The sequence below is a fragment of the Triturus cristatus genome, chromosome 3_1 (genome assembly GCF_964204655.1).
Source record: "Triturus cristatus chromosome 3_1, aTriCri1.1, whole genome shotgun sequence".
NCBI classification, from domain to species: Eukaryota; Metazoa; Chordata; class Amphibia; order Caudata; family Salamandridae; genus Triturus; species Triturus cristatus.
The window spans coordinates 908,128,266-908,153,705 of NC_140583.1; the positions used below are offsets into that span (position 1 = coordinate 908,128,266).

General features: G+C 41.6%; 1 protein-coding gene across 7 annotated transcripts in view; it reads left to right on the forward strand.

Annotated features, from left to right (window-relative positions):
* SLC4A10 (solute carrier family 4 member 10) overlaps window positions 1–25,440 on the forward strand; it is a 951,410-nt gene that overhangs the window by 292,117 nt on the left and 633,853 nt on the right. For all 7 annotated transcript variants that reach the window (XM_085645437.1, XM_085645436.1, XM_085645442.1 and 4 more), the window contains exon 2: window positions 4,616–4,697. In XM_085645437.1, coding sequence (XP_085501563.1) covers window positions 4,616–4,697 — 82 coding nt within the window. The remainder of the gene's footprint in view (window positions 1–4,615; window positions 4,698–25,440) is intronic.

The window sequence follows — 25,440 nt, forward strand, 5'->3', positions numbered from 1 at the left end:
GCTTCAAGGGCCTACTCCTGGGATGCTTCGCACATCAGCGGTTCGGCAGCGGCTAGGTAGGTGATAAGGGTCTTTACGAAGGGTCCAACCCATGCAGCAGCGGTGATACATTGGTTCTGCTTGGGACTGTGCTGCACAGCAGAGAGATATGTTGGTTCTTCTGGCTCCAAAGAGGCTGACGGAGCACCTTAGGCTCACATCCAAGGGTCCAGGATTTGGGTGGCACCACTTGGCAGAGTAGAGTCACAGAAGGCAGAGACCAGGTGCTGGGTTCGTGGTTATTGAAGCCTTGTCCCTGAGGCTCATGTCAGGAGGCCAGCCACTTGCTCTTGGTTCACTTGGGGTCCTGGGTTTAACAGATGCAGGTCACATCCTTCTCACCCAGGCAAGAAGGTAGCAGGTCAGCACAACAGGGCATCAGTCCTTCAAAGCAGCAGTCCAGCATGGCAGTCCTTTCAGCAGCAAAACAGGTTTTCTTCCTGGCAGAGTATCTACAGGTCCAGAAGTGTACTAAGGAGTTGGGGCCTGAGGTCCAATACTTATATCCAGTTCTGCCTTTGTAGTGGGAGAAGCTTCTAGAGGTTCCCCTTTGAAATGCACAGGTGTTCTGCCTTCCCTATCCTGGTTCCAGACTAACTACAGGGGGTACACAGCCCTATGTGTGGAGGCAGGACACAACCTATTCAAGTGTAAATAGGGCTGTGCTCAGCTCCTCCCTTCCATCCTGCCAGTTGTGGCCCATCCCGGAACACCTAAGCTCTACATTGTGTGTGACTGTTTAGGAGGAATACACAACTTTCAACTACACCCTGGCTTGTGACCCAGAGACAGGCTGCAGGCACCAAATGGCTAAAAGGGGCATTTACATAATTGTACCTTAAAATCTGACTTCACCGTACGGTAGGATTTTTAATTAAAATTCCACTAAAGACACCAAACATGAATGCATCACCTGTTCCCATTTGGAAGTTACAGCTTATTACATGCAATAATGTAACTCCAATGTTATCCTATGGGAAAGGTAGGCCTTGCTGTAGGGAAGATCGAATGTAAGAGTTTTTCACTACCAGAACATGCAAAAACAACAAAGTACATGTCCAACATTTTAAATACACTGCACCTTGCCCTCTGGGCTGTCCAGCACCTGCCCTAGGTGTGACTTATATGTATTAAAAATGATGGTTTGGGTCTGGCAAAAGGTTTATTTTGCCAGGTCAAAATGGCGGTATAAAACTGCACACATAGGCTGCAATGACAGGCATGAGGCATATTTGAAAGGCTACTCAAGTGGGTGGCATAATCAGTGCTGCAGGCCCACAAGTAGAATTTAATTTACAGGCCCTGAGTACATGCGGTACCACTTTACTGGGGACTTATAAGTAAAGGTAATATGACAATTGGGTGTAAGCTAATGATACCATATTTTTTAAGGAGGGACCAGATGTACTTTAGCTCTAGTTACCAGCGGTAAGGTGTGCAGAGTCCTAAGGCCAGCAAAAACGAGATCAGCAAAAAGTGGAGGAGGGAGGCAAAATGTTTGGGGGAAGACCACCCTAAGGGGTTCTAACAGTGTCTAACTTTGAAAAGAGAGCGAATAATGAGTATTCAGGTGATTCCTGGGTAAAAAATGACAGTCTCTTATTTGCATGTTCAGAAATCATTTTATGTGTTGTGCTGTCATTCAGGGGTCATGCTTTATGCATTTGTGAGATCTTACTAATAGGTATGATTTTCTTTCAATTTGCTCATGTATATGACTGACCTGGGGAATTGTACTATATCATGAAGACGCTGTTATTAAATTCTCTGTCCTTCCTCCGTCTTTCAAACAGAATCCATGTCCTGCGGAAATACCTGTCAACCTGTGCATTACAATTCTTTCTACCTTTAACAACCATGTAGGTCATATGCATTCCAGTAAGCAAGTAACAAAAAACCTTTAACTTTATAAAGCAATTATCTTTGTGAATTCATATTTGTTTTATCTTTGCTCTAAAAACAAACAGGTTTTTAGGTCTGCCTAGGCAGTACTCTAGGAACAGCTTGCAGTAATGCACTGACAAATACAATGCTGGTTCTTTGCTCACTACGCAAGCATTTGTAATGCACTTGGTATTGCATTACTGAAAGTATGAGCTATTGGTGTTTATTATTTGCAACGCCAATACCTCAAACTATCAGTAATGCGAGACCTATTGCATTGCAAATGCTTGTTTTAATATAATGTTTCATTATCCTAGGGCACTACAAAACAAAAACAGAGTTATCTTCTAAAGATACCATTTGCACTCCCAAGATTAATGTACTGGGGCTTTTTGTAGAGTTTGGTGGACAGGATATTTCGTTACAAATGTGGGGAATGTCTTGTCCACCGAATTACATGTGAATTATACCCTATAGTACTCAGTGGTGTAATGAAACTTGTGGGGGCCCCCCTTCAAGGTTCATGGAGGGACACGCCTCCGGACTCAACCAGGAGCTCTCAGGCCAGGGTACTGTGCTAAGGGGGATCTATGTTACGCCACTGATGTTACTTGCAATACTGCATACGGGCTATCCATCTTGCTTTTTACATAGTATCTGGTCGCCAAACTCTAAATAAGGTCCCTAATATTAACCATGGGTATTTATCATAATTTGAATTAATCTCACGTAGATCACTTTTAATGGGCTAATGAAAGTGCGTGCAATTTCCTGTTTTAATTACACATGCATCATCCCCTTTTCTTGGTCTCTTGTGAGAGTAATGTAGAGCAGAAATGTCTTGCAATAACAGGAAGTAGAAAACGAAAGATCTGCAAAATAATGTATTCTTACGGACAGCTGGTGAAAGTGGTGATCACTCCTCAAAAACATTGCCAAAATGCTAATTTTAATATGAATGGCCCACCTTGCATAGAAAAGACAATAATATTTAATTGTTTCAAGACTTTTATGTGCTACACAGTAAAAAAAACTGTCTGTCATGGCCCTCCCCAACTTTCCAAGGCTTTCATAAATTCTAATCCTTCCTTTCTGAACTAGGAACAAGGATATCAGACACCTTACAACCACTTTTTATTGAGAAGGTCTGTGGTCCAGCTCTATTAACATTGTCTTCCATAGTGAAGCACAGAATCTACTTGGGTATTGACCAACTTCCTTGGTTTTTTCAAGTATAAAATATGTTTCAACAACTAGATTTAATTTCATTTTTGATATTCAACTGACACTATTTATCGGCATGACTCCACGTTAGTCCCTAATTATGAAAAGAGATGAATAGTTGAATCCAAATTAGATTTCATAATAAAGTCACATTTTAGCATTAAATATTGGGATAATTAAAATGACGTGGGAAGAGAGTACCCTGACTAATTGTACCCCTTGCAGATTGCCTCTGTAATGCCTTGAGCATTGCTAGTGGGATAATGCCTTAGACAATGGCAATTTACCCCTCCTGCCTTTGTTACATTTTGCTATCATGACCAGACAATTGAATCAAAAATTTGCTTTCTTCTATTTTGTCCTGTTAGAAGTGTCTTCAAACACTATAATTATTCCCTTTTTTCAAAAAATGTAAAAAACAGTTTAAACAAAAAGAAATGGAACTATATCTACTTATATTGTTACATAACAGTGTCTTTGCTGTCACAAAATGTACATTTTCCAAGTGGCAGCATAACTATAACTTTCTTCAAGTACAGTAATATCTTGTTTTATCTGAAAAGCAGCCAATGCTGATTTTCAGATGATTTACTGCATTGACATTATGACCTTACCTGATAGGGAGAGTGGTGAACTAGATCAACATTGTGTACCTTACTGCATCGTAATATCCCATTTCACATCTGCCATGTTCTTTACTGTTCTGTTTAAAGAATATTTTCATCAGAATTTGTACAACATTGAGTAACATACATGCCTAATGCTTCATATGACATTTTAGTTTTTGAATATGTGACTAATTTTTTCAACTTTTCATTTTTTTTTAATCTACTGTGATTAAATGGATGTTTTCTGCATTGAGATGTGTTTTCTCAATTTCGTTTAACCCAAATTAGAACATTGGAATGTTGGGAGCTCCATTGTAGACAATGGAGTGCTCCCTGCTTCTACGGGCGGTAAAGGCCCGTAGAGCAACATTCCAATGTTTTACAAAAGCCTCTCGAACCTCGAGGGGATTTAAATCCCCTCGAGCTTCGAGAAGCCTTTGTTTAATTTGTTAGAACATTCTGCCCTCTAGTGACAGAATGTTCTAATAGCCTTATAGCCCTTCGTAGCAGGGCTATACCGCTATTAAAGTCCCGCTGCCTTGTTAAAGTCCCTCGCCTTCGGCTCGGGCCTTTAACACTGCAGCGGGCCTTTAATAGCCGGTATAGCCCGCTACGGCGGGCTATAAGGCTATAGTAAATCATGATATACATTTTAAATAAAAGGTAAGATATGTAGAAACTTTTCTGAAAAATTAACTGTCTCTGACTCTGTTCTTCAAATCATGAAGTTTATTCTATTTCAAATTATGCCAAATGTAAACTTAGAGACCAACAAGATGTTTGTGAAACATGAAGTCATGCAAGGATTAATTTTCTTTTATGAAATAATGCAATCCTAATGATCTGTTTTAATATTGCAGAGAAACGATGAAGAGGCTGTTGTGGACAGAGGAGGGACTCGCTCTCTTCTGAAAACAAACTTTGAGAAGGAAGACTTGGAAGGTGAGGGTACCAGATGGTCAGCTGTATATTATGAGAGCCTTACTTTTCAATTCATCCGGAAGGCCTGGAAGAAAATATGTTTTGATGAAACTAGCTATATAACTTGCATTTTGCAATTTTTCTCTTTCATTTGTCCTACGTTCCACTATGTAATTTTATATTCTCAGTACTTCTCAAAAGCTATTTTGGAGTAAAGTAGTGCTGCTTTACAGTCTCCAAAATGCAATCCATAACATCTTTGACCAGTGAACTCTGCCTACATCTCTCTTCTCTTTTCTGTACAGAGATCTCCACCATTATGAAAAAGATATAGGCACAAGACAAGAGTGGATGGGGAGAAAATGGGGAGTAATTTCTACAAAATATTTGAGGTTAAGGGAAATTAAAGTAGGGATTTAGGAGGTGCCATGTTAATACAAAAATACATCCACATAAGATTAAGACTACTGCAAGTCCAGAAAATAACTTTGAAATCTGCAACAGTAGTAGCATTGACAAGGTAAAAGTAACATTTACTCCATCCCGGCCTTGCAGTAAATCCAGCAACACACATGGCCAACCACTGGTACTGCAACACATTTCCATAGAAATCAAGGGAGGCTGAGAACAACACTATCACATAGAGAAACTTAACACAACTTAAAATAATATTTTAAATAAAACTATATTTACATTAATTTTGCATTTATTAAGAATTCTTTTTTTTAAGTTAAAGCATTCTAAGAGCCTGATTACTAATGGCTCAGGTCACATGCAATAACTATTGGACCCGATAAAAATCCAACACTGGGGTGTTCGGTATTAATCGGATGTTAATAATGATAGCATATTCTGAGATTTCTGGGGGAAAACCTGCAGATGTTTTCGTTTTCCACAAAGTAGCATAACGGACACAGAAAATAAATGATTAAACAAATAGTTCAGTTCCAAGCATTTGTCTCCATAGCTGTACCAAGGTTAGGATTCATTTATATAGGGCATACCCCAATGCACAAGAGTGCCAGACAGCTCTGCAGTGAAGTGGTAGGGATTGGGCTTTGTGTCTCACCAACTAAACAGCCGTGGCCCATGCAGGTAAGAGCAGTGGGGCGGTGGGGCCTGGTGGGGGGGATTTTGATGGACGATGGTGAGGGGAAATTCATTATTTAATTCTTTTTACCTTGTCATTATCTATCAAAATCTCTCGCCCACCGCTCTTGCCTGCATGGGCCACGGCTGCAACTCAACACATTTTGGCCTCTGCACTTCATTTCAAAATGGGCATCTTTGACTTTTGGGCAAAAAAAAAATATGCATCCCTATGGTAGTCTGCAAACCTGTCCATAGTATGACTTTGATGGCATATGGCATAGTTAGACATTGTTAAAAGCTTTCTTCTGAACATCCTGCAGTTCACAAAGGATCCCTGTTGGATCCTTGTGAAAAGGTTGTGAACATAGTTCAATCTGGAGTCAATTTGTTTGCAACCATTTTACTGAATAGTTAATTATCTTGAAAGTATGTGTTACTCTACAACCAAATCTCCCTTCTTATTTGAAAAGAACTGGACTCTCGTATATATGGAAGGTCAGAAGTGCAAAAAAGTTGTTTTAAATGTTTCCTAATAGGAATTGACATGAATTTTGCACATAATGCAATGTTGAATGATTGCATTAGGAATTGATGTTATACTGTATTACTGAAAAGGACCACAAGGATGCTAGTAGGAGGGAACACCCTGGCGCTAACTACATACTTTACAATTAAAAATGTAACCTTAATTATTATTTAAAGCTACATTTGCAGCAATGCAATTTATCAAAGTGCATACACTTATTGACTTGTGCTTTAAATGTGGTGTTACTGTGAGATTCCCAACATTGTTGAAATAGAAGGACTAAAGGGATTAGGCTTCCAGTGCACTATATACAAACTTTAAAACCAATCGCCACGTGCCAAGGTTGAGCATGGAAGAATTTATTAGATTTCTGGGGTAGGAATTAGGCCATGTCCTCTGGTGCGTAACACCAGACGGGGATTGTGCGCATCTTTCTAGTGTCTTCCGTGCATAATTGTCGAGTTAATGCATATTTTGCTGACAGCAGAGCTGGGAAACAAAAATAAATAATTATTGTCCTGTGTTTCCGAGCTCTGCTTACAGCAAAACATGCACAAATGCTGAGATGTTACAAGTTAATGTATGCACTGAAGAAGCCCTAAAGAAACACACAGACGTCTTCTGCACTTGCATAGAAAACAGCATCATGATATGACCCCTGGACTTGAAACTCTAAACACGCCTCTTCATTTCCAGACACTTTCTTCCGGCCTGTATTCTATTTCATTGTTGCAGGATGTGTGTCACGAACGATGCCACATTATTTTGCAGTTGTGCATTGTATAAGTGTAACATAACAGAACAGAACAGACCATCCCTTAGATTTCCTGCTTGTTTGTAATGCCATTTTATTTAGGAGATTATTCTTGTGCACAGGTTAATTTGTACCTGTCAACGTCAAATTATGGTATTAGCAAATGTTAAAATGGAGAGAAAACCCACTAACACTCTCTCATCAGATGCCTGCCACACAGCACAGTTTCCCGCAGGGAGCTAATGATGAAAACCCAGAATTCGAATGATTCACCTGAAGCCGAACTCATTCACACACACTTTCAGGCCCCGCATTACAGCTGAAGTGCCATTAGAGCATTAGAATAACGGATTGACGGTGCTTTCTGCTCTTTCCCAGCCTTGTTATTGGCTGGCAAATCTAGCATTATTATCTTTAATCAGAGGACCAGATGCATACTCTTGAAAACGCAGCTCTGAGGACTGGCAGATGTTTCAGGTTAATGACGAGCACATAATCTCCCACATGTTTTGCTTTTCTCTATTCATGCTAGTTCACTGCGTGCAGTGAGGAGCCATGTTGTGGCCAACATACAAACACACATTCTCTTTCTTGGAAAACATGTTGATACATATTTATCTAACTAATATCTATCTCATAAAAACAGCTGTTGAATCCACAGTGGTTCCAACCTCAGGCCAGAATCTGCACATTTGGCTCAGTTATTCTAAGGCGTTATTTACAGTAGATCTGTTCATTTACATAACATATGAGCATCCACTCGTTTTGCAATGAAGGGTCAATATCCGTCATAAGGCATCTTTTCATTTAGAATGGATACTATAGGAAGACTAGTGTCTCTATTGCGGCCTTATACCCTTTTGCTTCTGCTGACCCTACAATTTACACTCAGCTAGGGTTTGGCACAAGTTGGGGATTTTCAGTAGAGATACATATTCGGTTTCAATTTTAGACAACTCAGAATTATTACTGATGTCTCTGCTGCCACTGAGGCTGTATCCCACAACACCCTATTGGCTTGCTATTTTAATATCAGGATGAGAGTGTGTGCCTTAGAGTCAATTGTCTTACAAATATCCAATGGTTACATTTTCTTAATGGCAAAAACCCTCTGGTGAGGCATTGCACAGGATTCCTCATGGCTCTTTGCTTAGTCTGACTTTGTTGACTATTGTGTGGTCAAGCACTCAGATTATTAGATCATTTGAATTTACTAAGATGTCCTATGTAGTTAATCACTTGAATGTGGAGGATGAGTCATTTGCATTACTTCTGGAATGCAGAGGATGAGAACATCTCACCCATCTCATTCAATGAGAAAATCCATCTGGTGTGAGCATCAGGAGGATTTTGTTTATTTTGGAAAAATGATATTGGGATAGCTGAGAAGAGCTCCACTCACAATTTTATTTTTCTTTAATCAGTGAAATGCGCAGCCATAGGCACCAAATGGTTTCACTTTGATCGGTGTTTGGAGACATATCTCAGCATTCCAGAGCACTGATCAAACTGGGAGAGGTAGCGCTGTAAAGAGGACAATTTCCCATTTCCAGCAGTACATCTCTGTAGGGGGATCCCTGCTTCAGAACCTCAGGACACTGCAGAACCACAATTCCCCAAGCAGGGTCACACCCATTAGATACCAGTGAGGTGGGTAGTGGGCCCCCAAGCATGAGCAACTCCCCCACCCCCCCAAACAAAGTAACACTCTTTCTCCAGAAACAAAGGGAACGTCTTTGTGCCCTCATCCCCTGGGGTGATTGAAATAGTTACTCCAAGCAACTCACAGGAGACAGAAAGTCCACTAGATACCAGAGAGAAAATAAAAAGAAGAGGTGGGGTTGGTGTTGGACTACCCTGGCAATAGGCTGTGCCCCAACCCCAAAAAAAGTCTACCTGCTACTATTGGGGTAGCAGATTGGAGGGTGATCCCAAATGTGCCTCCACTGGGTCAGAAAGTCTAATAGGCAAAAAAGAAAAATGGTCCAAAAGAAGAAGGGGTGGAGCAGCATTCCCAGGGAATAGCCCATGATGGTTCCAGCAGTCTTTCAGCCCCATTTGGCAGATAAATTGGGGGGGGAGGGGTTACTGTGAGTGGCTACATTGTCATTCATTTTGTAATATTTAACAAATTGCCATTCCAAGATGGTTGCAACGAATGTGCACACATTCAGAGCAGCCATCTTGGACTAGCTTTATTAAAATAAAACACAAAACATTCAGTGATGGGCTGCCATGCACACACACATCCATGATGACCACTCTTTCAAATTCTACTATTTAACGAAATGATGTTCCAAGATGGCCACTGAGATGCACGCACGCAGCGGTTGTTTAGGATAATAACAGACAGTGCAAATACAACAAACAGTGGCAAAGCTAAAATGTTTCTCAACCAAGACGTATTGGCTTTGCCAATGCTTGTTAGGTATGGGTTGACTGCATTCTTTGAGTGCACTTCAGGTTTGCACCCCTCAACCTGTGCTTTTTTTATTTAGTATTGAATTAAAACTTTGTCAATCAAATCTTGGCTCAGCCAATCATGATACTGTTGGCTCTAAAATGTATATTTCTGTCTTCAAGTACGTACCTTCACTGAACTGCATGAGAGGCTACTTTCCAAATATATGCATCTCAGTATGCTTTTGTATACTCTCTCCAGTTTGACCTAATCTTTACTTCTGCTACCCAGCATCAGTCACTCTGCCCTCCCTCTCCTTGCTTGCTCCTCTTTCCTTTCCTGCTATCCCTCTTGTTCACCCCTTGAATGTTCCTGTTTTCCCCACTCACTGTGCACTCTCATTCTTCCGTCTTCCCTCATGTGAGCCCCAAAAACCCTACCTCATGTTATCACGTTTTCTTCCAGCCTGCTTTATACTCCAGTGTCTTCTCATTATTGCTGCCACGACTGGGTATTTTTCAGTTCCCTAAAACGAAATATAGTCTATATTGAAGGCTCCTTTGTCTTGAAAATTATCCTCTCTTTGTTAATATGTTGAAAGTTAGGTGTCAAGTTAACGTTATTCTTGGTCCTTCGTATTTAGGTCGCAGAAACTAAGGAACCTCTTAGGTGATCCAGCGCCTGGATACCCCAGGATGTCATCCAGGCGCTTGACCTTATTTGACATAGAAACAAAAGCTGGACTGTATAATAAAAAAGGGGGCAGGATGGCTCTACTTTGTGGAAAGCAGCTTTACCTCTATTTGCAGTGTCCCTTGCCTGGCACTTCCTAATGGTGAATTTAAATGACAAAGTAGAGGTCAATAAAACAATTCTGTCAACGAGTAAGACAATTATGATTTGAAATACTAATTGTTTTAATTCATTGTCTCAAATCATTCCAGAGAAAAGCAAATTCTGTATCGCCTGTGTTAGATATAGGGATAAAACTTCCAATTCTTAAGATATCCAAGCTAATATCCCATGGAAACAAAAAATGCCAACATGTGTTTCGTGACTGTAAGAATATGTTGTTGCTTTCTCAAGGCTTAATAGTGAATTATAATAGGAAGCCTTATTCTCTCATGATCTATGACATTAATCAGCATACAAATCAATATTTTTTTAGGATCCACGCTCAATTCGAACATGTTCGATGGAGTGGCGCCATAAACCCATCCAAGGATACTGTGCATGGTAGCTTGGACAGTATTGAAGACATGGGTGTCTTCAATATAGACCCCAGATGAATTTTTGTCTGGCTTTAATGGCATTACGATGCATGCTTTGGCACATCACACTCAGACTATTAGCTGTGACAGTGCTTGCTACAAACAGCTTTCTTTCATTGGTAATCGGAAACCTGATATAGTACTAATTCAGGACACTCATTCGACCAAACATGAATATGATAAATTGAATATAGAATGGGTGGGTTGGATTTTCTTTGTGTGCCTTGTGAAGCTGAATGACCTAGCACATGCCACGATACTTAGTTATAGAAAAAAAGGTGTAGCGATTCTTTTCCATAGACACTTGCCGTACCGGCTGCATCAAACCTGGGTGGACCCAAACTGTAGATACATCTTTGTCCAATTACAAGTGAGGGAGACGATCGTCTTTGTGGGGTTGGTGTATGCCCCTAAATTGGCCAGTTTAATGAGGTCCTCCGGAAAACCAAGGTGGTGATTAGGGGAGATTGTAATTTTACCCTGGACCCAATTATCAATAGGTCAGGTCCCTAGACCCAAGACATAACATGTACCCAGGTTTTTTATGAGACTTCATCTCTGACTTTGCTCTAGTGGCCCTAGTGGATCCCTGGAGATTGATGCGCCCCGAGAAAGGGACTACAAAGTTACTTCTTGTGTAGAAGGGCAAATACAAAGAGTGATTATTTCCTATCAACGTCAAATGCACTGCAACATGTGCTGGATGACCTAATGATACCCAGGACTGTGGTTGAGCGGCAGTTTCGGATCACTTTTTCAGTCTTCTCAAGAAGTCTGGTTGTGGTCTCATGCATGGCCACAGGTCCCAAGACACCGTCATTCCCAGGTTCTTTTATGGTATAACTCAGAGATTAGATTTGGAAAGGAGGTTGTCAGTTGGAGTGTATGGAAGATTAAAATGTATTCTGTGGTGGACTTGCTCAAGTCTTTCTTGGGCCACTGATGTAGCTCTGGAGCTATATCCAGCTGATGCAGACCCTAAACGGTGTGCTAGGGGTGGCCCCCTATGTGCTGGTGCCTTCTTGCATTCAGGCATACATGTACCTGTGGAAGAACTTTGGGGGCATTATATCAGGTATATAGTCACTTCTCATTGAACATGTCTTCTTTAGCTCCACTGCGACAGATATATGATTATGTCAGTAGACTCATCTTCAAATGCAGTGCGAAATTGAGACCTGAGGGCTGGATGAGCATGACAATTGATTGAGAGAATAAAATACAGTTTTTTAAAATTTTACACCATTGGCACTACCCCACCAAACAGTGTCACCATTCTTGATGGTGGCGATATTTGAAGGACAGTGGAGATATAGTACATCTGTTATGGGAATGTGAAAAGCTAACTGTTTATGGAAACAGCTTTGGGACAAGCTTCAGAGATAATTTGACACGATGCTAGGCTTTAATGCTAGGGTAGCAATTCTACATCTCTCAAGACCACACAGAATTTAAATAAGTTAGAAAGCAAATCAGTGAGTATTGTTTACTCAAAGAACCAATCTTGGCCAAAATAAAGGACTAGGTTTAATAGCTGGAAAGCAAGCGGGGGCTTGAGGAACTTCAAGAAGGCCGCCAGGGTGTCTCTTCCTAGTTCGCATACCAGTGTTGCTAATTTGAAGGCAAGAAACAAATGTACAGAGTCCTTTGCTTATGAGCTGTGCACTTCATCTAAGGGAATTCACCAGTGAGCAGCCTTTCATTGTCTCACCGCGAAAAGTTAGTCAGGGTAGTGGCATCGAGAACTCGGGGATCGTTGTAGTTTTGCTGCATTGTTCCCCATTGCTAAGGTATGTTGTGATTCAGCGTTTTGATATAAGTAGTGTCTCTATTTCTGAGCCTGCCTGTTCTGGAAGAGTGAGGGTAGCATCTCTGTTTCGAGGCAGTGACCAGTCAAGGAGAAGTGTTTCCTTTGAAAGTGAAAGTTAAGCGTCCTTCTGCATAACAGTTTTGACACCAAGTAATCTGTCAACAATGGATTGGTGTGTAGCTAAATTGACTACAGACTTATTGACTTTTGAGAATATTAGAGAAGCGCTAATTCTCTATCCACATTATCACTGAATTTAGCGCCTAGTGATAGACAAACGTTTGCGCTGACGTGACTTTAAATAAAATATTAAAATATAGAAAACAGTTAAAAAATAGATAATCTGAGAAGAGTTCCAACTGAAGAACAAAGAGAAAACTTACCTGAACATATCAAAGGAGTTCTCTTCTTTCTCTTCATGGTTCCAGCTTCTCCGTGGCACATGCAAGTACAAACTAAGAAAAAGAGACAAGTTGTATATTGATATGGGTTAAAGGAAGTGGATGGGAAATTGAACATTGAGGATCAGGAGGGAGTGTTACAATTTAGTAAGAAAGATTTAAAAACGGTTTTGATTGATAAAGGATGGCTGATAGAGATAACAAAGAGTGTTTTAAATTGACTCTGTTGATGTACCTTTCAGGTCCCATACAACCAAGTGTCCAAAGCTACCTTACCCTAGGATCGAACATCCAACATAGATTTTATCTCACAAGATTGTGAATAGACACAACCACTTCTTGGTGGTTTTTCCAAAGATGGGTTTTCGTTCTCAAACCTTACCCAAATGCCCATGCGATGGCAAGTCCAATCAGTCCACAATGCATGTTATACTCTTTTGTAACTTTCAAAGGGACCTGAGGAATCAAATATTGTGACCACTGTTTTCAAAAGATAACATTATTTATCATAAAGATGCTTTACATTTTATCTGTAATCTTGTTAATGTGAACATATGCTACTGAGTCTCTGTTTATGTTTCCTATGCCATCCAAAGAAGGAAACAGCTGCTATGCCTGAATGTTTTAAGATACAAAAATCAATAGCCAAATATACTATGCTCTTAATAGTGCTAATATGTTTCAATTAACTATCTACTATCAATTGCTTCTGATAACGTCTTTATATTTGTTGGCTATTGAGTGGATGCCTAGCCAGGAATCTGGGGTTCCGTGTCTTGTGCATTTAACTTGTTCATGCTATGAGATCATCTTGTACAAGTTTTGAATGTGAATGTATTTATCAAGATTTTTGTACATTCTATCTGTGCAATCATTTTATGCATATTTTAATCTGAATAAAGATGTATTAATTGAATTTATGTGTTTGTAAGAGAACAATTCTTGTTAAGTCTAAATGTGTATGTTAGAAATGGGGTTTCTGGTTGTCTAGAGTATGCACCCACGCCAGGCAGAACCCACCACTCTAGTCAGGGCAAGTAAGTTACACACCACAGACAGCTTGTGCTCACCCTCTGGTAGCTCGATGCAGAGCAGGCAGGCTTATCATCAGAGGCAATGTGTAAGTGCTTGCTCAACACACTCACACTAATGACATAATAAATACACCACAAAAGAGACTCCACACGTTATATAAAATATATTATACATAAACCAAAGACCAAAACATAAAACTGTGATTACCTTGCCAACTGGGAAATTCTAAAACATCACAATGAGGGCAATCAGAGCAAGATTTATATGTTGCAAACACCATGAAATAGCACTATTATGCACCGTATGCAGTCACCCTATATGGTACTTGTAACCCTAAACAAGGCAAGGCTAATATCAGATCATTAAAAGCAGCAGCAAAAACACATGGATCAGCACAATGAAAATGTTCATGCGATCCTGTCAATTTAAGCATCAAAAAGCAATAAGCATTATTATATCAGGACATGAAATGTGCTGTAACCTTCTTGAATGAAAACGCAGGATCATAGTGACACCATAGGGCACAGTGCACTGGTGCTCATATGAAACTTTGTACAGTAACTCCAGAATATCATATAGGGCACAGAAGCGGCTGTGCTCCTTCTATAGGGAATGCGGTAGTTGTGCTTTCACTTGATTAATGCAGTGTTGTCCTCTGTCGAGGACTCAGCCAGAAAGCAGGGAAGAGAAAAAGATGTCCCCAGAGCGAGTCCCAACGGGAGACATGCACAATGCCAGGAGCAGTGGGAAGGCCACGAGGATTCCCCTAGTAAGGAGCAGCCGGAGGCAGCTTCCTGTGAGCAGGCGGTACAGCTGCCAGTCACCCCAAGTGGCTCGTCACAGCCCGGGTGCCTTTAAGGTCTTCCTTTGACCGGGACACCGGCTGCTATGATGGGAGCTATGTCGGAGGGTACAGGAGTGAACAGCATGGTCCCTGCACCCCAGCACCTTCAGGAATAGATGCAGCAACGGGAGGTGAGGCGCACAACAGTCCAGCACAACAACAAAGACTGGAATGGGGCACGCACATCGACATGCTAGCAACCTCGCTCGCAAGACTGGAATCCTCAGTTGGAGAGCGGCAGTCAGGGCATTCACTGTGGCAGATACACTTCCCTCACAGCATCTGCTCTTCACAATGGCCCAGTAGGAAATGCCCAACACGCACGCAATCCTGGGCATGAGGGAGTCCTCAAAATTATCCTAATACATATAATAATATAATTTTGGGGACGGACTAGTCAACAGAGAACACATTTTTGTATGTGTTTTTTAGTGTACTAATTTCGCTTTAGTTCCGAATCTGTACATTCAATGTTTTTTGCAAACTTTACACCTATATGTTAGCAAGTGGGATACACTAGTGAGAGGGGTTCTCTATATCTAAATGAGAAGTAAAGTAACATCTCCAACAGTTGTTGGCATTGAGAGGTACAGAATTTTACATAGCCTCCTTAAAATAGTGGATGCATCCATGGCATTAGGTTTCCCCATGTTTTGTTTTTCTACTTTGAATGATGCCTCCCCTACTCACCTCAACAGGATCTTTTTCGATATACACTTTCTATAAGTGGCATTTCGAAAATAGTAATAAAAAACCCACCTACACCAGTAAGCATGAATTATCACTACTATTCCAAAAATACCAAACATGGTGATGCTACTCCTTTCAGATCAGGAGTTACCACATAAACAAATATAAGGGAATTGTAAGTGCTAGTCTATGAGAGGAGTAGGCCTCACAGAAGTGAGAAACAAAATAGGGTGTGTGTCACTACCAGGATATGCCACTCAATAAAGGCACATGTCCTACCTTTCACTTACATAGCACCCTGCCCATACAGCTACCTAGGGCCTACCTTAAGGGTGATCTCTATATAGTAAAAGGGGAGTTTAAGGCTTAGCACTGCTAACTACTGCTAAAGTGCTTGTGCTTCTCCCCTGAAACATGATGACATTGGGGTATACGTGAGTGGTACATTTTTTATACTGGTAAGTCCCTTGTAAGTGGTAGTCCATATACCCAGAACATGCACTTCAAATGCTACTTGTTGGCCTGCTGCACTCATTGTGCCACCCACAGAAGTAGCCTTTCAAACATTTCTCAGGCCTGCCAATGCAGTGCCTCTGTATGCAGCTTACTGCCACTTCAGCTTGGCATTTAAAACTACTTGCCTAGCCTTAAACTCCCCTTTTATTAATATATATGTCACCCCAAGGTATGCCTAAGTAACCCTAAATGCAGATTGCTATATAAGTAAGAGGTAGGACATGTACCTTTATGTTTTGCATGTCCTGGTAGTGACAAACAGTCTATTTCATGTTTCACTACTATGAGGCCTACTCCTTTCATAGGCTAGCATTGGGAATTCCTCATTATATATTTAAGCTGTAATTCCTGATCAGAGAGGAGTAGCTTTTTCATGTTTAATTTGGTTGGAGTGGTATTTATTAATCCTATTTAACAGTGAGGTTGGATATAACTGTACCATTTTAGAAATGCCACTTTTAGGAAGTGGATCATTCTCTGCACTAACTGCGGTGTGTGCCTGGCATCCTGTCTCCAATACACGTCTGAGTGGCAGCTACACTTTGTGCATTCCCTCTAGACAGCCACAAACATAGAAAGGGCTGGGTATGATTGAGAACTCATCTGCATTCATCATTATTCTGATAGCCTGCCTGGGCAGGAAGGGGCAGAGATGTCTCACACTTACTTCTGAATAGGCTGTGTCTGGTCCTTACACAAAGCACTGATTTACCCCTAAGCTTAGTCTGGCAGACATGACTGGGTTGAAAGGGATCCTTGTGCACTTCAGAGGGTTGCTTTGAAGTCACCACAACATCAAAGGCAGTTTTGGGTATAAGTACTGGGTCTCTGACCAGATCTAATAAAATGCTTTTGGACCTGTAACCAGACATCACTGGCTCTATATCTGAACATTGTCAAAAGGACTGTTGTGCTACCATGAGGGACTGCCACTTTGCTAATTGCTTTGCTGTATTGGCCCGCTGCTTGTTAAGCTGCAGTAGGGACTGACACTTTACTACCTGCCTTATTGTGCGTGTTGGCCTGCTGCCTGCAACCCCTGCATTTGTGCTTTAAATGGTCTCCCCTGTTCCCAAAGTCTCAGCGCCATCAAAGATTTCATTTCTCTGCTTTACGTATTTCTCTTGCTGCAAAAGCCGTCCTGCAAGAACCATAGAGCTCCTAGACCTCCGCTCTGGAGAAGGGAAGGACTTTGTCCCCTGAGATGGAGCGCTACACTTTGCCAACACCCGGCGCTACCTCAAGTCCTGTGACCTGCAAAATTCAGCACCAAGTGCTGGCTACATCCACCGCTGCTGAACCAAAACGCAGAACTACGGGAAGCCCTCCTGATACATTACCATAGCAACCAAGCTTCCCCTTGATGACACGACCGTGCTGCACACCTGCAGGTAGAAATCAGCATGACCCCGTCATCCACTCCAAACTGCCAAGGAAAATCCAGCACGGCCCGGTGCTGCACCACTTTCTTGAGACAGAGGGTCCCCAGTGACACGAGAACCGCTCCGACTACAAAAAGTACTGTGCCCGGGGTCATGACCCACGAGGTTCTCTGGGATCTCACAACCCACACGGTGGCTCGTGGTTGCTCATCCTTGTCTGTTTGCGCCTAACTATTTTGCTGCATACTGGTCCTTCGGGACCTGTGGATAGTTTCTATTTTCGGAGTCTGTGTCCACACGGTACAGAGCCTGTACCTGCCAGGATCCCTGTTTAATCATTTCGGTCTGGTAAGACTAAAATGAAGGCAGCAATCATGAGTGCTTCTTTCCAGCCCTCCCCGTGAACATTACCGTAAACTTCCTAAAGAAAGCAAATGCATTTCCAGCATGGTATTTTCCCTGCCTACTTTTGAAACATTATAACATGAGAACCACTGAGTGAACCGCTATCGTTTTGATCTTGTTTTCGTGTATAATTTGAAGTGTCCAACATGTTTTTATTGTTCTGGTCTTGTTTTGAACCTAATACAAATATCTATTTTCATAAAACCTTTGTGGAGTCTTTTTTCGGTGTATTCATTGAGTTATTGTGTGTGTGTTGCACAAATACTTTACACATTGCCTCTGTTGATAAGCCTTCCTGCTTTGCTCCAAGCTACCAGAGGGTGAGCACAGGTTATATTCCTAATGAATGTAGACTGCCCTGACTAGAGTGGAGGGTTCTGCCTGGCTTGGGTATTTACATTAGCCAACCAAAAACCGGATTTCTAACATAGGGATACTGTGTTTTTGGAAGCTAATGATGGTCCTTACATATAGATAATGGTTAATGGATATACATGACATAGTGCAGTTTGAAAAACTGATTTAAAGAGAGAATCGTAGAGTGACGCTTTTTAAAGAGGCGTGGGGACACATTTTGAAAGTGCAGACCGGCGAGGGGGGATGAAGGGCATCAACCTTTTCAGTTGCTGATGGTGATTTTCCTTTTTTTCCTCTTGGATAAAGAGTGGGCTTTGAAGGTGAGCCAGGTGGTTCGAGAGCAAAATATGCGAATTGATGAATCCGTAAGGAGATGACACTGAGGATGTATAGATCTCATGCTCTCCATGTGGTGTTTTGATTTTTATGTTCGGCCTTTGCCGGTGACTCTTTTAGTTTGTTAAGCCATGTCGGAAAATATTAATCTTGTAACACGTCCCCATACCTGGGGGCAGATTTATGAGCCCCATGCGCCACTTTTGCGTCACTTTCCCCATGTTAAAAGTGACGCAAAAGTGGCGCAAGGGGCTCATAAATCTGCCCCCTGGTGTGTAGAAGCCAATTACCCATTGCATCAATATCGGTCTCACTGTGGGTTTGGGCGGTGATTGAGTGTTTTTTACTTTGCAAGTTTCTATCGATGTAATGATTGTTTGCATACGATCAGTAAAGAAATCTTTTAAAAAAAGACTATCATGTGTATGCCATGACTTCAGTAGCCCTTCCTCACTTTGGGGCAGATTTATGAGCCCCTTGCGCCACTTTTGCGTCACTTTTAACATGGGAAAAGTGACGCAAAAGTGGCGCAAAGGGCTCATAAATCTGCCCCTTTGTCTCAATGCATTATCGCAATAGTAATTATTCCTGCTCTAATCATTTCCTGGCATGTTAATTTGCAGTTACAAATGTTATAGCACTTTTACTAATATAAGCAACTCCACTACAGCATTTTAATTTAAATAAACAACACATCTCAACCACGAGGGTTATTGCTTCATGGATAATTAAGCATTGCAACTCTGTAAAGCTGGTTAATCACCTTCAAAAAGCACAGAATACATAGCTGTGCATTTTAGTAAATTCTCAGCAGGGCCCACATAATGACATTCTTTAGAGATTATATTTGCTTCCAATGGAGACTCTAATTAAATTGAAAATCCTGGGCACAATGCACAGAATTGTTTTTGTAATGCTCCGGGCCTCATAAAACACGCCGAAGGGGATGTTATTTCACACACCTAGATTCCGATCCTCAGCTCTGTCACACTTACAACCTACCACCAGAGCGAGAAAATCTAGAGGCGGATGTTCAATGGTTCGGTTCTCCACGGGTCCACATTCTTGAATAAATTGGTCGAACAACATATTCCTCTTAAAACGAATTCGTTTCTCCTCTGTCTCCTCTGCTCTCACTGCCAATAGACAAGATGGAATCTGCAGCACTGTGGTAGCCCACCCTTACACAAAAGCCAATAAACCACAACAAATAGGCGAAGATACACTGAATTTTCACAAAAACGGTAGGTTGCATATGTATCTGCTATCCAGTCTTTTAAGAAGTGGCCCCGTCCCTACATTCTTGTCTTACTTAGACAGATTGCTAGCGTTCACGCACTCACACGGCGCTCAGTTTGTTTTTTGTATAGTAATGATTTACAATAATGGCCAGATCGGTAATTGTATGGAGGAGAAGAAAATGTTCGGTAATCAGGTTCATGCACATGCTTACCACAATGCCCGGCTAGAGACAGCTCTCGTAATTATGTGAGACGCAGCAGTGAGTCCGGAGCTTCAAAGAGGCCCGTAGGTGTATGGAGCCTAGCTGAGACACTCACTGTCTAGGTCAGATTTGTGGTGAGTAACCTGTTTCCGTGGATCTGAGACGTATCTTGAGTTTGTCCGTTTGCTATGCATAGAGTAATGGAAGAGATGAAGGAAACACGGTGTTGGTCACCACGAACCACAAGTGGGCATCACTAGATCTGGCAGGTGGAGCCCGGTATCATGTACAGGTGCAAAAACAGTGTGCTCTCTCCAGGGAAGACGAAACAGTCTGAATAGGCACCTGCTATAGATAAAGGGTACCCATGATGGCTGGAGCAGCAGTTCAAAGCACTACTCTGTCTCTCTCTGTAAATGGGCCCTGTCTTGCTGTGGAGGAAGATAGGGCATCCCATGTTCAACTACAGTCGGATCACTTTGATATCCCTTAAACCTAACATGCCTCCTCCCAAAGCCGGTCATGGGGTGCACTACTAACACAAGGGTACACATTTCACTTTGCATAGATGAAATAGGACCTTCTGCACAATTAGTTCTGCAGTATGGACAGCCTAGTCATCTGTGGCCCCTTGTGTAATATATAAGTGCCACAAAAAGGGGGTGCAATCAGGTATATTGTAGAAATGTCATGTTAATGAAAGTAATGACTAAGTCTTATCAGGAAAACATATATTTACGTAGGAGTGACAACAGAACTGCATAAGAGTTTAAAGTGCATACACCATTACTATCATGAAAGTATCTGCGTTGATAACCTTGACATGATTTATGTACAATCTGGAAAGTGGCTATGTACACAGTTTCCTTTAAATCACTTGCGTTTTTATGTGGTAAGCAAAGATTCACTGTGTTCCTTGCGCACATTTGTAGACTTGACACAGCTTCAATTTTTAGGCAAAGGAGACATGTATGCCTTTATCAGAGATTATTTCAGTTCCCTTTAAAGTATATGTATGTTCGACCCAGATTCAATTTATGTCGGATTTAGAGCATTGGTTATGTCCAGAATTGAGGTTAGATGTTGTGTGCAGAGTGTTGACCCAGGTTGTAAATTGGAGGTTGAGACTTACCAGGCATAACGTGCACTTCACGCATAGATACTCTCTTCCAAAGATGGCATCTGAGAAGTTGTGTCAGATGAAATTTAAAATGAATGCAGATCACTGATCAGTGCCACTAGAAATGAATAGGGAATCCTTTAGGTGGTACCGCTCACAAAATAGGTTGCTGGTTAGTTGAGTCACTAAACATGCTTAGTACTGAAATAGGGAACCATGGAAGTAAATTCATTCCCAATCCAATGATATGGGTGCAGTATATGTGGACCCTGTTTACTCAAAGGGATCCTAGAATACTTATATCGGCTTTAAGATGTGGTAAAGGAGCTGATGGCTTTGAAGTGTAACATTGCCTCACTTATACTGTAATATATATACATTGACGAACAGCACAACTATTTTAAAGTGACAAATTACGCAAATGATTGAGTTAGTTACCACTTAGTCCAGAAAAGAAAAAACTGGATGATGCATTTATTCAGTCTCTCTTCATATAAGCCTTGTGATAGAGGATTCATGATGTTTGCCCACTCAGAGTAATAGTTATGATAAAAGGTCCCAGGTAACTCACACACTACATGGTAAGTTAACACCCTTTTGTGTTATGGGGTTGAAAAGGTATCATAGTCAAATTAACTTGGGTGCCAGGACACAGGTAGTAAGTATGTCTGTTGACAAGTAATGGTAATTTCAATTGAAAATGTGTTGTCGGTATTTGTAGTATGCTACTACACCATGCATTGTCCATTCTACGCCACTGTACTCTACTCCATTCCATTCTATGCCACTCCACTCTACAACACTCCAACCTACACTACTCTACTTTACTCCACTATATGCCACTCCACTTCACACCAGACAATTTTACAGCACTCCACTCTACAACAGTTCTTTCCACTTATGACACTACTCCACTCTATGACACTCCACTCTATGACACTCTACTCCACTCTACTCCATTCAACTCTGCGGCATTTCACCCTAAGACACTGTACGCTATAATACTCCATTCTACAACACTCTCCTCCACTATACTCAACTCCACTCTATGTAACTCAATGCCCCCCTACTCTATGACACTCCACTCCAATCTATGACCTTCTACTCTACAGCATTCTGCTCTACACCACTTCACTCTACACCACTCCATTCTATGCCGCTCCACTTTATGCCACTCTACCCTACAGCATTCTAGTTTTTTCCACTCTATGACACTCCACGTTACACCCCTCCACTCTGTCACTCCACTCTATGACACTCTACTCCATTCCAGTCTAAAACACTCTACTCCACTGTATGCCCCTCCACCCTCCACCACTCAATACTACTCCACTCTACGCTACTCCACTCTACTCTATGTCTCTCCACTCTATGACACTTCACTCTATTCCACTCTATGTCACACCATTCTATGCCACTCTACACCACTCTACTCTACTTTATTCCACGCTATACTACTTTATGCCACTCCACTCTATGATGCTCCACTCTAGAGCACTCTAATCCACTCCACGCCATTACACTCAATTACACTCTTTGACCAGTCACTCCACAACACTCAAATGAATGACACTCCAAGCCACTCCACTCTATGCCACTCAACGACACTCCACTCTATGGCACTCCACTCCAGTCCACTCTCTTATATGCTACTAACTTTTAGTCATGCTGAACGGCAGCCACGCTGGTGTACAACATGGGCAATGGTGGCGGTGCCTACAAGGCACTGCCATAGGGATTACGATGTACCTTTCCGCCTGCCTTTTCATGGTGGTTAACCTGTCTTGTGGGACCTCCTCAACACCCTCTCGCCCGATGTCACCTTCCTCGCAGAGATCTGGACCAACACTAGCTCCGCACCCGACATCACAACCGCCATGCCCGATGGGTACAAGAGCCTGAAGAAAGACCGTTCAAACACCCTGGAGGTTGACTCTCCATGGGACACAAAAACTCCCTCTGACTCACAATGGCAAGCACAAACTAATCTTTGCCTCCCCCCCCCTTGGAACACCTCCATTTCCAGATCGCGATCAACCCCAGAACGACTCTACGCACATCTCTCGCCTGCAGACCTCACATAACTCGTGCACCGTTCACGAATACCATGCACACCTCATCATGCCCCACGCCCTCACCTCCACGGACTACGCACTTCTTGGGGACCTGGATTTCCTCCTATACAAACTCAGCGACCTCAACTCCACCACCCTCCTGGACAACCTCGCCAACATCTGACTGAAGCAGCCCGTCACCGCCCCTATCCAAAAGGCAGGACACACCCTCAACCCCAACTTCGCAGGAAGAAACAGCATTTGCTTCAGCCACCCCATGCAACCCCTCTGGACGGACCACCACTGCGTCCACTACTCCTCCTCGAAACCCACCGCACACAAACCTATTCAACGCCTGACACAGAAACTGGAGCAAGATCACCGAAGAGCACCTTAACTCCTCCCTAAGCCACATTCAAACAGTACAGATAACAGTTAGGACATACAATTTAAAAAAAATCTTACAGATTCTGTGAAAAAAAACAGGGGCTACCGGGATGTCATAGTTAGCAAATAGCATTAAAAAAACTTAGACATTCACTGAAAAAACAAAGGTTACAGGAATGTTATAGTTAGGCTCAGATTTCACTCGTACAAAACCAGTGAAATTCAGCAATATAGTTACTGAGCGAACTCTAACTTGCACCCCCGCAATACACTGCTTATGACCTCACATATTACAGCACTCATGGCAAGTGACATCACTGATGGCATCTCAAAGGACATCAATAATTACATCATCCACAGAACACTCATGCACCCACTAACACCCCTATACAACCTCTCATACACCCACTCACACACCAAGACAACCATTCACATACCCATTCACTGATCCATACAGGTACTCAACCACTCACTCACCCGCTGGCTGCCAATTTGAGTCACTCACCCATGTTAGAATGTATATTGGCTCGTAATTATATGTCTTAATGAAATGCTACACTTTACTGTGTGTCACAGCCTCAGAAACTGCACTTGTAGCAAAGAACAGGCACTGCTCCCTAAAATAAAATACAAACGGTTATGGCTGTGCAGAGAGCAGGGTGTTACGTTATGGTAAAAGAGGATCCTAAAGCGAAACAAATTTGGGTTCAGCCAATGTCAGCTGAAGTTCAAATAGTCAACACTTCAAGAATATAGAGCAGCAAATAATGGTTCATGGTTTATAATAATATTATGAACACCTAGTGACTTTGGAAGTGATAAACAGAGCCAACAATTAGCAGATGATCTGAAGCCATTGGCTCCTAAATATATTCCTTTTGCGTTGAAAGTAAATTGAATGCAGAAGAAATATAGCTGCCGGGAGATAAAAAGAGGAAAACTTTGATCATTAAGCATACTTTGGATTCAGGACAGAAAAAATAGGAAAAATAAACAAAGCTTCACAGCTAGGGATAATAAATAATAAATCATCTAGGTTTTTGACAAACATATTTCCCTCACACTTTAAAAATACCTCTTTGATCTTTTCTTCACAAGCAATCATCTGTTAGTTTTCTATCATCACAAACACACGTATGGTGTTTATTTCAGAAAGGTAAATTTGTTCTGAGGTGAAATTAATTAAACCAAAAACTAGAAATGCAGCAATTAAAAGGATTTTTTGATGGTTCGATATCAACGGCTCTTTTCTCTAACCTCTTGCGAGGGCAGTAAACCGATGTAGGGTAACTGATCCTTCTACAACCATTTTAGGTTTGGGTTGGAGACACATTTATCTTGGTCACCTGCCTCATGTGATCAAGGTGTAAAAATTAAAAACCCACCACAGAATTCAGCAATGAGTCAGCCCGTGTCATCTACTCGCCTTCTTGCATTGAGAAAGATGGCACAATGACGGCAGGTGTACCAATACATTTTATTTCTTTGCCATTGCTTTTTTCCTTACACTTTTTATACTTTAAAAAATATACTGATGGTTGTTTAAGCTATATTTCAGTTCACAGAAACTCAAAGTCAGTAGTACCTTTTCTTTGTTCCAATAGAATTCATATTGTCAGGTGGGGTTCCTTAAAATTAAAAGAGTTTCTAATACCTCTTTCAAGTACACCACCATGCTACAAAGCACCCACAGTGTTCTAATAAAATTATATACAATGTTTAATTTTATTTAGTTTTTTTATTGCAAGAATATGACCACCACGTTTGACAAAGCCAAACCTGGTGGCTTTGCCGTTAGAGGCAGGGAGCAATTTTGTTCTGGATACTTTCCAAAGTCACTAGGGGGCTTTATTGCACTAGCAAAGGAATATCATCTTTCATTGGGTCCTTGAGGACGCAGCAGAATTAGGAATACCAATATTGTATGATCTTACTTGGT